Raw genomic sequence first — 14,870 nt, forward strand, 5'->3', positions numbered from 1 at the left:
GAACTTTCACATCTACAACTCTTTGGTTTTTTGGTTTATTTGAATTGTATTTAACCCGTATTCTTGCAAAATGGAAATTGTATAAGACCACATCAACTCTGAACATCTTTGATCTCGATCTTTCGATGTTGAATATGTTGCCGATATTTTTTAAAATAAATATATATATATATATATATATATATATATATATATATATATATATATATATATATATATATATATATATATATATATATATATATATATATATATATATATATATATATCCGACCTTATCCTTTAGGTACAATGTCAGATTACTATGTGTACATGTAATCTCATAATATTTTCTATGAGTGTACATTTCAAAAAAATTGTACAGGTTATATTTTTTAACATTTTAAAGCAGTAAAAACGTCGTTAGTATTCTTTGTATTTCAAGTAGAATGAAATTGCAAAGATGACAAGGACAGAAATGAGAAATGCCACAATTTATGCCTAAATCTCAACAGTCTTTACTGCAGAAATGACCGTTATGCAACGTAATCTTGATTCACCAGATACTTGTAGGAAGCCTTCGTCAGGATACGCCAGGCTGTGCGAGCTGGCACTGTGCTCCAAAGTTGCACGTAAATACTTCCCCTGAAGTTGAATGGTCTCAAAAGTATGCTGATGAGGTTGTGCCACATAAATGTCCTCCATGTTTATCTGTCCTAAAAATAACTTAAATAAGTCAAACAAAAACGAAATTAATTCTAAATGTAAAACTATCATTAACTTCTGGTTGGACTCCATACACCGCTTGACGCAGTGGTTATAGCGTCTGCTCTAGTGTCGGGAAGTAAGGAGTTGATCCTTACGTCGCGGTTCGAATCCCACTGTGGGACGTGGAGACCGGTCCTTTAGACAAAACTGTATAAACCGAGGTCCCGTGTCACAGTAGGTGTTGACACAAAAAAAACATCTCTCTCTACTCAATTGCCCTGAGTGCCGAGTAAAGGACAAAATGCAGCTCTCCATCGAGAAGTGGTGGCTTCTCCATATGAGTAAAGAATTCTCGAGAGGGACGTTAAACAGCATATAATCAATCAATCATACTCCATTCGATCATCCGTCTCAAAGTGTGTGAAATTAAAAACCCGGGGTTAATTTCCGTGCACCCTTGATTGAACCATTTATCTGTTTGCAGCACCGATGGAAAATAATTTGGTACATAGAATAATTTTTATTTATTGTCATTTTAAAGATCAGCACGGACATTTATTACACCTATGTTAAAGCTTTTTTCAATGGATCCGGCGTTGAGCAAAGCTATGCAAACTTTAGTACCATTGACGTCATCAGACTCCTTCATGCTATGGTATACGAGACTGTTGGCTATTGCGTTACCTTCAAAGTTAAGAATTTACAGTCATTTTAAGATTAAATAGCATACTAGATGCTCAATAAAATTTATTTAATCATAATTTGATGTACAGAAAAGCAAATCCGTTGCTTAATACACTGATATTATATTGCAGTGACCTAACAATTACCTTATTAGAATGAAAAAGCCATAGTAAAATACTACAAAATTATGTTTAATATGTGACTTCAAAAACATTAAAACAATTAAGATATGTTTGTGAAACACCATGCACCCGGTGGCAACAAAGTTTAAAAAAGCAAGTCTTAGCATATAGGTCACAGCCAAGGCCACGCGATCATTGTCCTTGGTGTCATTTGACAGAACATAATTAGTAGAGAACATGTATTCATACCAAATATGAATATCTCCTACGGTTTAAAATTTATGGCGAAAGTTCGAAAAAGCATATTGGTCACAGTCAAGGTCCCAAGGTCATTGTCCTAGACGTTATTTGAAATGATTTTATAAACCTTTGTTGGCCCATACATTAGCCTATAAAGTTAAAAAGCCTAACATTATAATTTATTGTTTTACTTAACGGTCAAAATTATGTTTGACCGGAGAGCGAGATACTGGACCTGTCGATGAGATTCTGCACTTCTTTCGTCATACTGTTGGTGGGATTAGCTTAATCCACCCGTTCATGTTTGTACAAGAATAGATAGACCGGGTAAACTCTTATGAAATGGTCAATAAACGAGGGTTGTCCAAAAAGTTCGTGGACAATGACATTTTTGTGAAAATAAATGGTTCTTAATATATAAATCTTTTGTATATCAAAATATTTCCTATGAAAAAACAAATTAGAAGAATTTAATTTTTAGGGTTCGAACGTAATATTTTTGTAAAAATCTGGGTCTTTAAAGGTCGTGGATAGTGCGGACGGACCAGTCTGACGTTAAGCTAATTTTATTATAACGTCAAACATTTGGATTTTGACTTAACACATGTTTATGGACACAAACTTCACTTCTTTTTTATGGCGCAACGCACTTCCAAGTGCTAGCAATAATCTTTAAGTATAGATTAAATTTATTTAATTTTTGAAATTCAAAACAATGCACAAAAATTAGCGAGGTCATCTAAATAAACATTTGTTTACACAGACTCCAAGCCCATTACGACGCTGCGCTAGATTTATAACAACATTAAGAATAGAAATCTCCATTTTCAGTAAATTACATGTGTTTTTAAATTCATGTAGTGTCTTCGAATTTGTACACACAGTTGAAAAATCGTATAGACCAATCTATAGTTGATAAACTAAATATATTTCAATAATTTTGAATTGTTTTAACAAATATTTTGTCTCTTAAGTCGTTTCAACCGTAAAAATCCTTTTTTTTTTATTGGACGCTGACCCGTGCGGACGGCCGACGTCGCTTCTCAGCTATGTTAAAGACCGATATGGAAAATGTGACCTTTGCACTGTTTTGATATGTATTGCTTCTTTCAAAAAAAAAAAATTAAAGCGACTGAATACTTGTAGAAAATGTAATATAGCTATCAATAATAGATAGGACTGGGCCGTAGTTATAACCAGTTATATCGCACGTATCAGCTGTTTATCACGTGACTTGAATAAAAATAGAATTGTTAAGATGAATGTAGGAAATGTGGATAGTGCAAGGGCATACGCTTGTTTTTCAAGAAAATAATTGATACACATTAAAAGAGGTTTATATCCTCTACCCAAAAAGTGCTGGGAGCTAGTCAGTGCTGTTTGCGAAGTACTTAAAATTTTGCCGAAAATGCTTATAACAGCTAAAAATTTCCACTTCGATTAAATTCTGTTATAAATAAAATTAATGTTATGCAGACCAGGATCAGCTCCCAGCACTTTTCAAAATATACACTATATGAACAATAAATATTCCAAATTTCAGCTCAAACAAAATAATCTATGCCCTTGCACTTTTGATATAAATCACGAGTACGCTCATCGTTTTAGCGATATTCTCAATATTCCTTATCCCTGTGCAGCTTCAATGCTACTAGATAAATTCATATTCTATACACATTGAATTTAATAAATTATTTTCATTTAGTTTTAATGATTAGGTCGAAAAATTAGCAATGGTATCATATTTATTTAAGCATTCTTGTAATTATTAAACCAGTGAATCTACTCCTCTGGATCACTTGTGCTGCGTCATGTCAAGGCTGATGACGTCATATTTGACAAAAGGCTTTCTTCTATTACTCGACTGTATCGCTATCAAGTATTCAAATTTTACAAGATTTTATGAATAATCGATAAAATAAATAAATTCAAGTTGTTATTTACGCATGATCATATCGTTAATTAATTTTTGTGGCTTGTTAAATTTCAATGACGTCACAATTAAACTTCCAATACGATGTACATGAAATGTGAACTCTGACCTTCTTTAACATAGCCGAGTTTTTTGTCGAGTTTTGACACATACGCAGGTAGGTTAAGGTTACAACCAAATATTCTACTTTCCTATATGCTATGACGTCATAGTAAGCTATATGACGTGAGGTTTAGAGATAATAATTTCTTAAAATCGATATCTAAGATTGATTTGAAGTCGTAAAAATGAATCAAAATATGCAGAGGCATAGTGTAAACGGAATTTTGTCGTTCCTGGGATATATTGATTATAATAGCAAAAAAAAAATACATATAACCCCCTCCTCTCAAAAAGGTAAAAAAAAAGATGTTGGTCTATGATATTATTGTAATTATAACTTTACATAAAGATAATTTCATGGTGATAGGCAAGTGATCCAACCTCAGGTATTTTCCACAACTGGCACACCTATAGTACTTGATGTATATCCAAGGAACAGTCACTACCCAGGTAAACGACTTAGGTTTAATGCTACATAGCAAAAGAGAATCGATCGAGTCTATATCTCCCAACCACAAAGCATCACACCGCGTCAAACCAAAGACGTGGATATAACGAGTATTCATTCGCGAAGAAGTAAAAGTGAGGGTCTTTCAAAATACACCTTATACACCGAGGTCACTTGTAATGATCAGCGCTAACACGATAAAAAACTATTTAATCGGTTTACTGTGACAAATCTGTTTAAGTGAAAAATTCTAGAATGGGACGAAAAAAAAGTAAAATTAATACACAATCAACATTTAATCTTCCCCAATACAAGACTTTGATACAAACTTTTAACTTTAAAGTAATCTTTAACTTGACCAGCGTCTCCATATAAGTGAAAATTCTTGAGAGGTATGTTATCAATCAATCAATCAATCAATCAACTTGACCAAGTTGGATTGTGGGAAGAGGCAATCATTTTGTGAAGCATTAGATGTGTATTTCTAGATAAGATTAGAAAATTAAAGTTCATTTAAAAAAAAAATAGAATTACTCAGTGTAATTCAATATTTATCTGAAATTAAAAAGCCCTTACATGTGTGAATGAGGACAAAAAATAAGAAGATATAGTATTTTCTCAATTAAAAGATAGAAATATACATCTACAGAGAAAATTACATTTTTCAATGAATCTGTCGAGTAAAAGTGGATTTCCTTCGTAACTCAGTATTTTTCCATTGTTATCAAATTCAACATGCAAAAATCCAAGATACTTTCCAAAAGCATAATCTTGAACAACCAGAGTTTTTTTCACCGCCGGGTTTATGTACGACATGTGGATACTTCCCGGATGGTATTTCAGTGGATGGAGGAGGGCCTTTACATAAAACAATGCAATTTTTAAAAATGTTTTCTTTTTTTATATACACATACACCAAAAAAATCATCAAATGTTTATTATGCCTGGGATGAACAAGCAATCCTTGTCGATCGATAAAACCTGCTAATTGCCTCTAGTTATGATTTAACATATAGACAAAATACTGTAAACCAACTTTTATTCGCGTGCGAGAAATTTTCGCGAAGTTCGCGAGAGCATCGTCGTCGCTAATATTTCTCGCCGCGAACCGGCCCTGTTAGTCTTTGTGTCTATTGACTACAAAACCAAAAAGACTTGATCGCGAAAATTAATCGTCGCGAACCAGTTTATCCTCGATAAATCGCGAAATAAAGTCGTCGCGAATAAAAGTTGGTTTACAGTAGTTAGTTTTATGAAACATGTCAGAAAGGAATCGACGAAAAGATATAGTGCATTTGCTGACAAGGTCCGTGAATCGGCAATAGACCTTGCACTTTGATAATATTCAAGGATACTCTTGATACCCTTGTTTGTCAATTGATTGTTCTGATTTATATATGTTCCTACTTAGGGCATATTCTGATGTTTTAAATGCGCTAAACTCTAATGTAATCTGGATATCAATTGATTAACTTACATACTATATTATACACTCGTTACTTTATCTTATTTTGTTTGTTATCTACCTTATTCGTACATATGTAATATAATGTATAACCTGAGTATAGGAATGTATGAGTATGTCCACCAATGACTACATCCACGTCAGGAATCTCTGCGATTCTCTTGTCCATTTCAAATCCTGCATGACCAAGGGCGATAATCTTGTTGACTCCTTCTTCTGTGAGCTTCTGCACCTCACTGCGTACAGACTCAACTTCGTCGTTGAAAATTAAAGTACCTTTAAAGAGAGATTTAGAACTTTCTTTCTTATATTGCCATATATTACTATTAGATTAATAAAAAAAAAATCTTATGATCTTCTAATTGTTAGATAGAACTTGCATATGAGATAATACAGCTTAATTTTACATGTGTAAATGTAATTTGTTTACCAACAGATGCACGTTATTGTGTTTTCATCTTTAAAACATCTTTTTATCTTTGTAAGACTCTAATTCTTACCGGGAGATGAAATCATTGGTGTATCCGTCGTCGTGTATCCCACAATTCCAATTCGTTCCCCACCAACCTGTGCTATGTAACTTTTCTTGATGTAAGGAGCAATGGATGGTTCTAGAGGAGTATTGATGTTAGCACCGAGGACAGGGACATTTACTTCTTACAAAAATGGCAAAAGACCCTCGATATTGCGATCAAACTCATGATTTCCCAAAGCCTGAGAAAGGCGAAAGACAAAACATAATTATCTATTATGCGGCAACTTATTTTGAAATTCCTCTTCCTGAGAATGAACTAAGTAATAATAATATAAATTGGTTATTTCAAAGGAAATGGCTTACAAAAGGGTGAATTTTAAACGAATTATAAATCAAGCGCGTTTAAATGCTTATGAATGCTAAAATCATTTCGTCTAAACTTACATTTTTTTTTTAAATTAAAATGAATGATTCTTTTTCTTTAAAAAAAATTTGATTTAAAAAGACCTGTCTAGATATTAAAAACAAATTTTTATATTACATTCACATGAAATATTATAATAGGAGTAAACAAAATTTGCCTAAAACAAACAAACAAACAAACAAACAAACAAACGACAAAAGTAACATATTCCAAGACATGTAAAATAAGGAAAAAAATCAGGATCATTTCAAAAAGAAAATGGTCTAGCTATTTTCTCTCATTTTCTTTTGATCAAGACCAGGAAACTTTCTTATATTAATAATTGTATAATCTTTTACATATGTGTTATTTTTAGGGCAAAATACACATAAAGGTTGCTGAAAATATTCATACACATTTTTTAAGATTTAATGACACAGCTAATGATTTGTATAAACGATAAAATGTATTGTTTACCAGGTGTTTCCACCCTCACAATTTTAATGGTTCAAAGTACAAAAAACTGCATTTATTTTCATTTGATATATTACTTTATATGTACCAATTATTGCAAAAAATGTATAGGTCACCATATTATTTAAGATGCAAAACATAAATAAACAGAAGTGTATGTCAACACAAAAGATCGCACATTTTTTGTAAACAGTATTATGAAAAATCGGTAAAAACTGGTTAAAATGCATAATTCTAATGCTGAATGTGCATAAATACTTCCTACTTATAAGATACTTTTGAATTGTCAATATCAGGGAAACTATAAACAATAAAGCAAATGCCGGAATGAAGAGACATTAGAAGGAGTTATTGCCCTTGTCAATATTATTTTAAGATTGAATAAATGATTAAATAAAGAAATATGCATTTTAAAAAAAAAAATCTTTCACTTAACAATATTTATCATTACACTTATTGTAAAGCATTCTTCCAAAAGATATTGTTCTATTATGTATGAATTTAAACTAATTACAGTTTTTGTAAAAACCTATGACATCAAAGGAGGGTGGAATTACCTTATCTATACATGAAATATACAAACAAAACACAGCAGAACAAAAAGAAACAGAAAAAGAACAGGAACAAAAAATACTTCTACCCCCCCCTCCCCCCACAAAAAAAGAAATAATGAATTTATATTGTGAATTCCTCGAAAATCATGATAAACTTTTGTATCTGTATTCGATGTTTTCTGTAAGATTCTAAGAGCATGGTACGAGGAACCAGAAAAAAGTCGATCTATACATAACTTCCTATGATTAGTATATTCTCATTCATATGAATATTTTTGAAGATTTATGTGATTTTAGTTTTTAATTAGCACTCAAGAAAAATCTGAAAAGTATGGTACGCTAAAATTAAAATTCACTGGGATTTTGGAGCCGTTTGCTATCGAATCATTGTTGAGGGATCATCATATTTTTAACTGGATTTGTTACATCGGTTTTGATTTATCATTTTTTTTCCCTTTGAAATTCGCAAGAAGTTGATGCTTAAAATGTACAAATCATTTATATGATTTATAAGAAAGTCATCAAAATACGTCTTTGTATGACGAAGATACAAGTAAAAACTATCTTATTAAACAGGAGAACTATTTGAAGGAATTGACGTTTTTGAAATTATTTCAAAAAATGAATTAAACAGGGTCTTCTGTGAATAAAGACAAGCATACCATTAATTTAAACAGCTGTAAATAAGTAAAGGTGAAGATTCCGATCGATTAAAATGGAATATAAATATAAAAATAAATGAATTGTAATTCACGCACAGAATTTTCTTAATGATAAAAGAAGATACAAAACATTATCAATATACAATTTGAATAATATTTTAGACATGGCAGCACTCTGTCAATATTTTAAGGATTAGGAATTATTCTATTACTTGTGAATTGTAATTTTGATAAATAAAAAAAGCCACAGATGAAAAGAGTTACTGTACAGTTTTAATCCTTTGAATAGACGACTTAAAGGTTTATGTTAAAATAAGCACTCAAGACATGAAATAGAAAAAAAAAACCAAATTATTCTCAATGTTTTTTGTTCACATTACCATTGCACCATATCCCAGTTCTGTCATTGTTGTAGAAGTGATGCTTCCGCCATATTGGTGAAACCACAGCCTTCATTGAAACTGGTCTCCTGCATCCAACAAAAAAGTATTGGAAAAATAATTTCTAATGTCTTGTACTATTGTTTTCATTCTTGCCACACCACCGTAACAATGAATCCAACATTCTCGCTCTCCATAGTCACAACTTTCTTGTACATGTGAGTGAACATCATTCGTATGTAGAAGTGTTAGATTAAAGGCTGCACAAGTCCAAAGCATTATACACGATAAAAGACAAATTGATCCAGAAAAGGAAATATTAAAACCAGCTATTGTAATATATATACAAAACTAGCGGACGAAGACAATCTTCTCAGTAAACACAGATATACAAGTTCAGTTCATTTTCTTCTCTTCAGCGATAAGAACATGTGAAATAAGCGCAAACAGAACTGTACTTTTTTCTCGGGTGTGTTTGTAATGAATATGTACTTTAGAGCACACACTTTATTTACAACTTGCAAGAGTGGGAAATTATGCAGCGATCTCATTTAAGCGTGAAGCTGAATTATAGTACTATTGATTTCTTTCAAATTAGCCGATTTCATTTGCTGTCGATGATGTAATGTTTTAAAAACCGCTGGAACGTAAAGAAGACATGCACTTTGAAGTGATTTGTTTTTCTTGTTCGGACTACACAAAACGTAAAATGAGAGAGATTTATCTCTCTTTCTTATTCATGCATATACATTTCGGAAGAATATTAGCAACCAAAAAAATAATGATAGAATTAAAAAAAACATAGATCCACTAATAAAAGAATACATATCATACTTAAAATGTTTTTATTATGGAGGGCGAAGTTTCTAAAGTAGTGAAAATAATCTGGAATTCTCTTATACTCAAAAACTACTAAAATATGAAGACCTTTTTCAGCCTGTATTTCATTACCATGACTCTTAGTGAAGACATCAAAATTGGACTTTAAGAACTAAGTCTCGATTCGATATTCATGGTTCTCTGCTATGTTAAGGAAGGTCAGAGTTCACATTCCTTGTATATTGTATTGGAAGTTTAATTTGACGTCATCGAAATTTAACAAGCCACAAAAATTAATTGACGACATGACCTTGCGTAAATAACAACTTGAATTTATTTATTGTATCGATTATTTATAAAATCTTTTAAAATCGCAATACTTGATAGCAATACAGTCGAGTAATAGAAGAAAGCCTTTCTTCAAATATGACGTCATCAGCCTTGACATGACGCAGCACAGGTGATCCAGAGGACAAGATTCAATGATTTAATAATTACAAGAATGCTTAAATAAATATGATACCATTGCTAATTTTTAATCTAATCAATAAAACTAAAAGAAAATAATTTATTAATTACAATGTGTATAGAATGTGAATTTATCTAGTAGCATTGAAGCTGCACAGGGATAGGGAATGTAGAGAATATCGCTAAAACGATGAGCGTATTCGTTATTTACATCAAAAGTGCAAGGGCATACACTATTTTGTTTGATCTGAAATTTTGAATATTTATCGCTTTCTTGAAAAACAAGCGTATGCCCTTGCACTATCCCCATTTTCTAGATTCAGCTTAACAATTCTATTTTTATACAAGTCACGTGACCAACAGCTGATACGTGCGATATAACTGGTAATAAGTACGGCCAAGTCCTATCCATCATTGATAGCTATATTACATTTTCTACAAGTATTCAGTTGCTTTGTTACAATTTTTAAAAGAAGTAATACATATTTAAATGAAGCAAAGGTTCATTTTTCAATATCGTTCCTGAACATAGCCGAGTTGTTATGGAAATTTGGGACTTGATCATTTTACTTGTAATAGGACAAGGCCATATTATCGATAAAGTGCACCTAGTTTTTTGTAAAAAAAAAAATAAATAATAAAAAGTAGACCCAAGTAAGATTTTTCTATTCATTGCTGATATGTATATCATTATCATTGTCTTTCATTGCAAATTTATTGTTTTTAAGGTATTATTGTTCGAGTAAGTTACAGTTAAAGGATAAAAAACCAATGCAACATCTGTTCAATGTGAACATTGATTTTGATTTTCATTTATGACGTTGCACTTCCGTTGACCTTGCCGTATAAAATATAAAAGTTCATAGTTTGTGTATAGCATATTTTTTAAAATGATTATTTACTATTAGGATTGTAGGAAAAAATGTTTTTAAAAAGTAATGGAAATGTTTCTTTTAGAACATGTCTTAACTTTAGCTTGAATGACAACTTGTTGATCGCAATTTAACGACAATCTTTATACATTTGACCTACATGTACATGGTTTAAACTTATGTAAAATCTTTGACCGTTACGGGAATTGTATTCAAAATATATACCGGGTATATCTTTTTTACGAAATATCGCTGTGACAACAGTCATGCCTCACCATGAAAAATAAATAAGTACATCCACTTGAACATGGTCATACAGGAAAACAACCTCACTATTATCGTAAAAATTTTAATAAAAACATTCAAAACAAGAAATGTCAGAACAGAATCTGTGGCACAATGAGTTTCAAAAACACACACTAACACAAAATACATCACAAGCAAAGAAAAATATGCACTATTTAACCTTGATGTATATACTAAGGTTGAGAACACACGAGTGAGAAATAACATACTGGAAATGAAATGCATCTGAATAAAAAATATTATCAACGCTTTAAATTTTAACGTTTAAATATAAACTTGTGTACAAAACGTCAAAATCTAGCAGTGAAAATGATAAATGATAGTAAACAATAACGATAATATAGTGTGGTAGTTAGTCCTTGTGGTTTCTAGGCCACTGCTGATTCCACATGGATAGTTATCGTCCACGAACTCTATCCTGTCCTCCATGGCGGTATATAATGGCGACATGTCCCTGACGTAGGCAGCGAAAGCATCTGTATCCAAATTTCCTGCAGGTAAACAATAACATTTTTTATAACTTTAATATTTTGATAAGTTTATGCATAAAAATATATTAATATATTTATATAAATATAATATAGGAAGCAAGCGGTTTTAAATTACTAGAATCATATATAAAATATTATATATTTTTAAAAGTACAAAAGCATCTTTGAAAATTTGAAGATTAATACAGTATCATGAGATTAGAATTGTTATGTATTTTTCGTTGATTTCCTTAACCTTTAAACTGTCTCTTTACTATAATTCAAAACAAAAGCATAGCGCATCTGATAAGCATTATGTGAAAAATGAGGTAGTAAATAATTTTTTTTTTAATTTACCTTTTCAGTATATTTTTTTTTTATTTAGTATAATTGCAATGAAAATCTACGCCTAATTGCTATTTAGACTTTCTGCCACATAATAGATCACTGTTATTGTGTTCACTCAGTAGAAACATATTTTTGATATGTTGATTAAAGAATACATGTGATACAATCAAGTCTTCTTTAGAAAAATTATTTATTTAAACGTGACCCATATAATAAGATTAACATATAAAAATTATACCTAAATGATTACTTACCAACTACATGCTCTTGTCGGGCATTGTCTTTGAGAACTGTATAACCATCCCCGCCAGAGAGTATAAAGTTGGTCAAAATTACCCCGTACATTTTATTGTTGTTTAGTGGTTCATATTTTGGAATATTACAGTCTGAGCATATAGCTTGCACATCTACAACTCTCTGGTTTACCGGTTTATTTAGGTTGTATTTCACCCTTAATCCTGAAAAAATATTTTTAAACATGTACTATATGTGAACGAAAAGAAATAAAAAGAATCTGCACAAAATGCAGTTAACCAAAAAAGAAAAGAAGGAAAAGAAACATCAACATCCTTCTAAAGTGAAACATTGTATTTACATGTACATCATATGGCTTTCGAGGATGACATACCGAAGTATCTGAAGGTGACACGAAAGCCCTGAAGTGTTATGTCATCCGATGCCGAAGGCAGGGGGTAATATTATATTCCAGGGCTTTTCTTTACCCAACTTGCAAATAATCTGGTAAAGTTTCCCGAGATGCCATGTGGTATATGTCATATAACATTTTTAAAATAAAATATCCCGTCTTAAATCGTTTAGATTTAGACAAATGATCCAAAGTGTTTTCTTGAGCGTAAAAACTACGCTCCATTTTTTAATAAAAGTACATAGATAAATTCATAGAAGGCAGAAATTTGTATTTAAAAGGAACTTGTTACAAAAATTACAAACATGTACCAGAATAACACGTTGTGAATATGCATAATATCTTTACCAGAAACCTGTAGAAATCCTCCATCTGGTTTAGACACACTATGTAAGGAAGCACTGTGCTCCAACGCTGCACGTAAATATTTTCCCTGAAGCTGAATGGTCTCCAGAGTACCACGAAAAGGTTGTGCTTCAGATATGTTTCCCATCAATATCTGCCCTTAGAATGAAACGAAGTTGAGCTAGTAAGGTCTTTCTTCCAAGATGTACGTATAATTGTAAACAGATCTTAGTTATGAATAAGAAAAAGCAATTTGTAAGACATGTTTTTTAAAAATTGACTTGGAATTGTTCAAAACATTAGTTCGCGGCTTACCAAATCTTTTCATTTTTTCTTAAATATCGAATTTTGAGCACAAAGCAACTTTAAGGCTTTGAGCTACATTAATGTCCAATCGTAAAATGCGAGTATACCTCTTGTTTATTTATTTATTTTTTTTACATAATTCAGAGAATAAATCTAAAAACTCCGACATTTAATAAACATAATAAATTTTAACACTAAAATTTTTAAGATGTAAGCTTACTTAAATTTATAATGAGAGAAAAGATACGGATTCAGACCAATTGAATTCAAAATTTTTAAAATCAAAATGTGTGGATTTTATATCATATGTGGATTAAAACCCGTTAACTCCTGATAATTTCTTCGAAAAAAATATGTGTATATTTTAACGTTACATTTTACCTCATCATTTAAGTTATAAATATGACAATGAAATCTAGTATACACATTAAAAATGAGGTTTTATGAATATTCGTAAAGGCTTTTAAAATGAACTTCAATTACATATGTGATTTCCGGATAGTAGTATACTTATATCGACACACGTTTCAGGCGATTTTAACAAAAATAGAAGTCAAGCAAAATATATCGTAGTAGGTTTTAATACTTTGTTGATAAAAAGGCTAATTTGAAGTTATAAAATTTATGTCAAAATTAGTTCTAAGAATATGTTCATCAAGTGGGGAATCGGGGAAAGTTTGATTAGGTCTACACAAGTATCCAATTTTGTGCATTTGATTAGAATATTCCAATAGTTAGATTCAGAGATCCATGCTTGCTCTGATCTTGAATTTGTATTGTTTTATTGACTCTGGGACTTGAAAACCGTTCGATATCTCCATATATTTCATTCTAAAAATATTTGTCGTAATTAACGTTATGGAACCTTCCATTTCAAAGTTTATTGTCTACATATTATTTTCATGGTTTAAAACGTTGACATTTGATATATATAGCAATAAAAGACAATGATTAAGTGTCTAGTTTATGTTTAAATATCTCTAAAATATATATAAATAATGGTTTCTTTCAATCTCTTAAGACAAAATGATACATCTTAATATAAGTACATTATATTTACAAAAAAATCCTTAAATAATAAAAAAAAACTTGTCTTTACCTCGTGAAAAAGTCGCCCTAATAGATCCTCCATTGACCAGAGCAATGTAGACCTTAGTACCGTTGACGTCATCAGCATCCTTCAAGTTATGGTATACGAAACCGTCAGCTATAGCATTACCTTTGAAATATACAGATAATAGCCGTAAGAACTACAACAGTCGACAGAATGCGTAGTAACTTCTCCAGTTCATTTTTACTGCATTATTATACTAGCATGTATGACTGCAATATTTGAAATATTGGAAATTTCTCATTAAAGAAAAAATGATTTTTTTTGCCTATAACATCATTTAAAACGTCTGATGCAAATCTGCATGAGAAAATGTCTTTTTTTCCATTTAAACTCAATCAAACTACACTCTTAGTATATTACTCTAAAAATGAATCTATTATTTTATTTAAAATGAACATGTTATTTTCAGAGAACATAGGAGTCTCATATACCCATGTTGCATTCTCTCAGGCGACATGGCGTCGCTCCCTCCAAAGTGACAAGTGTCCGACCCACTACCCTTTTTGCAGATTCTTTTATAGCGCTGTACAAAAGTTCTATCTTGCCT

At 31.2% G+C, this 14,870-nt stretch overlaps 1 protein-coding gene and 1 pseudogene across 1 annotated transcript; both read right to left on the minus strand.

The window, feature by feature from the left end:
• Positions 1-418: 418 nt before the first annotated feature.
• Positions 419-9,322, minus strand: LOC134253867 (5'-nucleotidase-like; annotated as a pseudogene).
• A 1,799-nt stretch (positions 9,323-11,121) lies between these two features.
• On the minus strand, positions 11,122-14,864 carry LOC134253866 (5'-nucleotidase-like). Its single transcript, XM_062736453.1, has 5 exons — positions 14,755-14,864; positions 14,309-14,428; positions 12,907-13,062; positions 12,167-12,370; positions 11,122-11,585 (listed from the first exon to the last, which is right to left on the minus strand). The coding sequence occupies exons 1-5, from the start codon at positions 14,756-14,758 to the stop codon at positions 11,392-11,394; spliced, it is 678 nt and encodes a 225-aa protein (XP_062592437.1). The 5' UTR covers positions 14,759-14,864; the 3' UTR covers positions 11,122-11,391.
• Positions 14,865-14,870: the final 6 nt, after the last annotated feature.

Source organism: Saccostrea cucullata, unplaced genomic scaffold (assembly GCF_032062105.1).
Source record: "Saccostrea cucullata isolate Sc308-1 unplaced genomic scaffold, CSIRO_AGI_Scuc_v1 ctg1846, whole genome shotgun sequence".
NCBI lineage: Eukaryota > Metazoa > Mollusca > Bivalvia > Ostreida > Ostreidae > Saccostrea > Saccostrea cuccullata.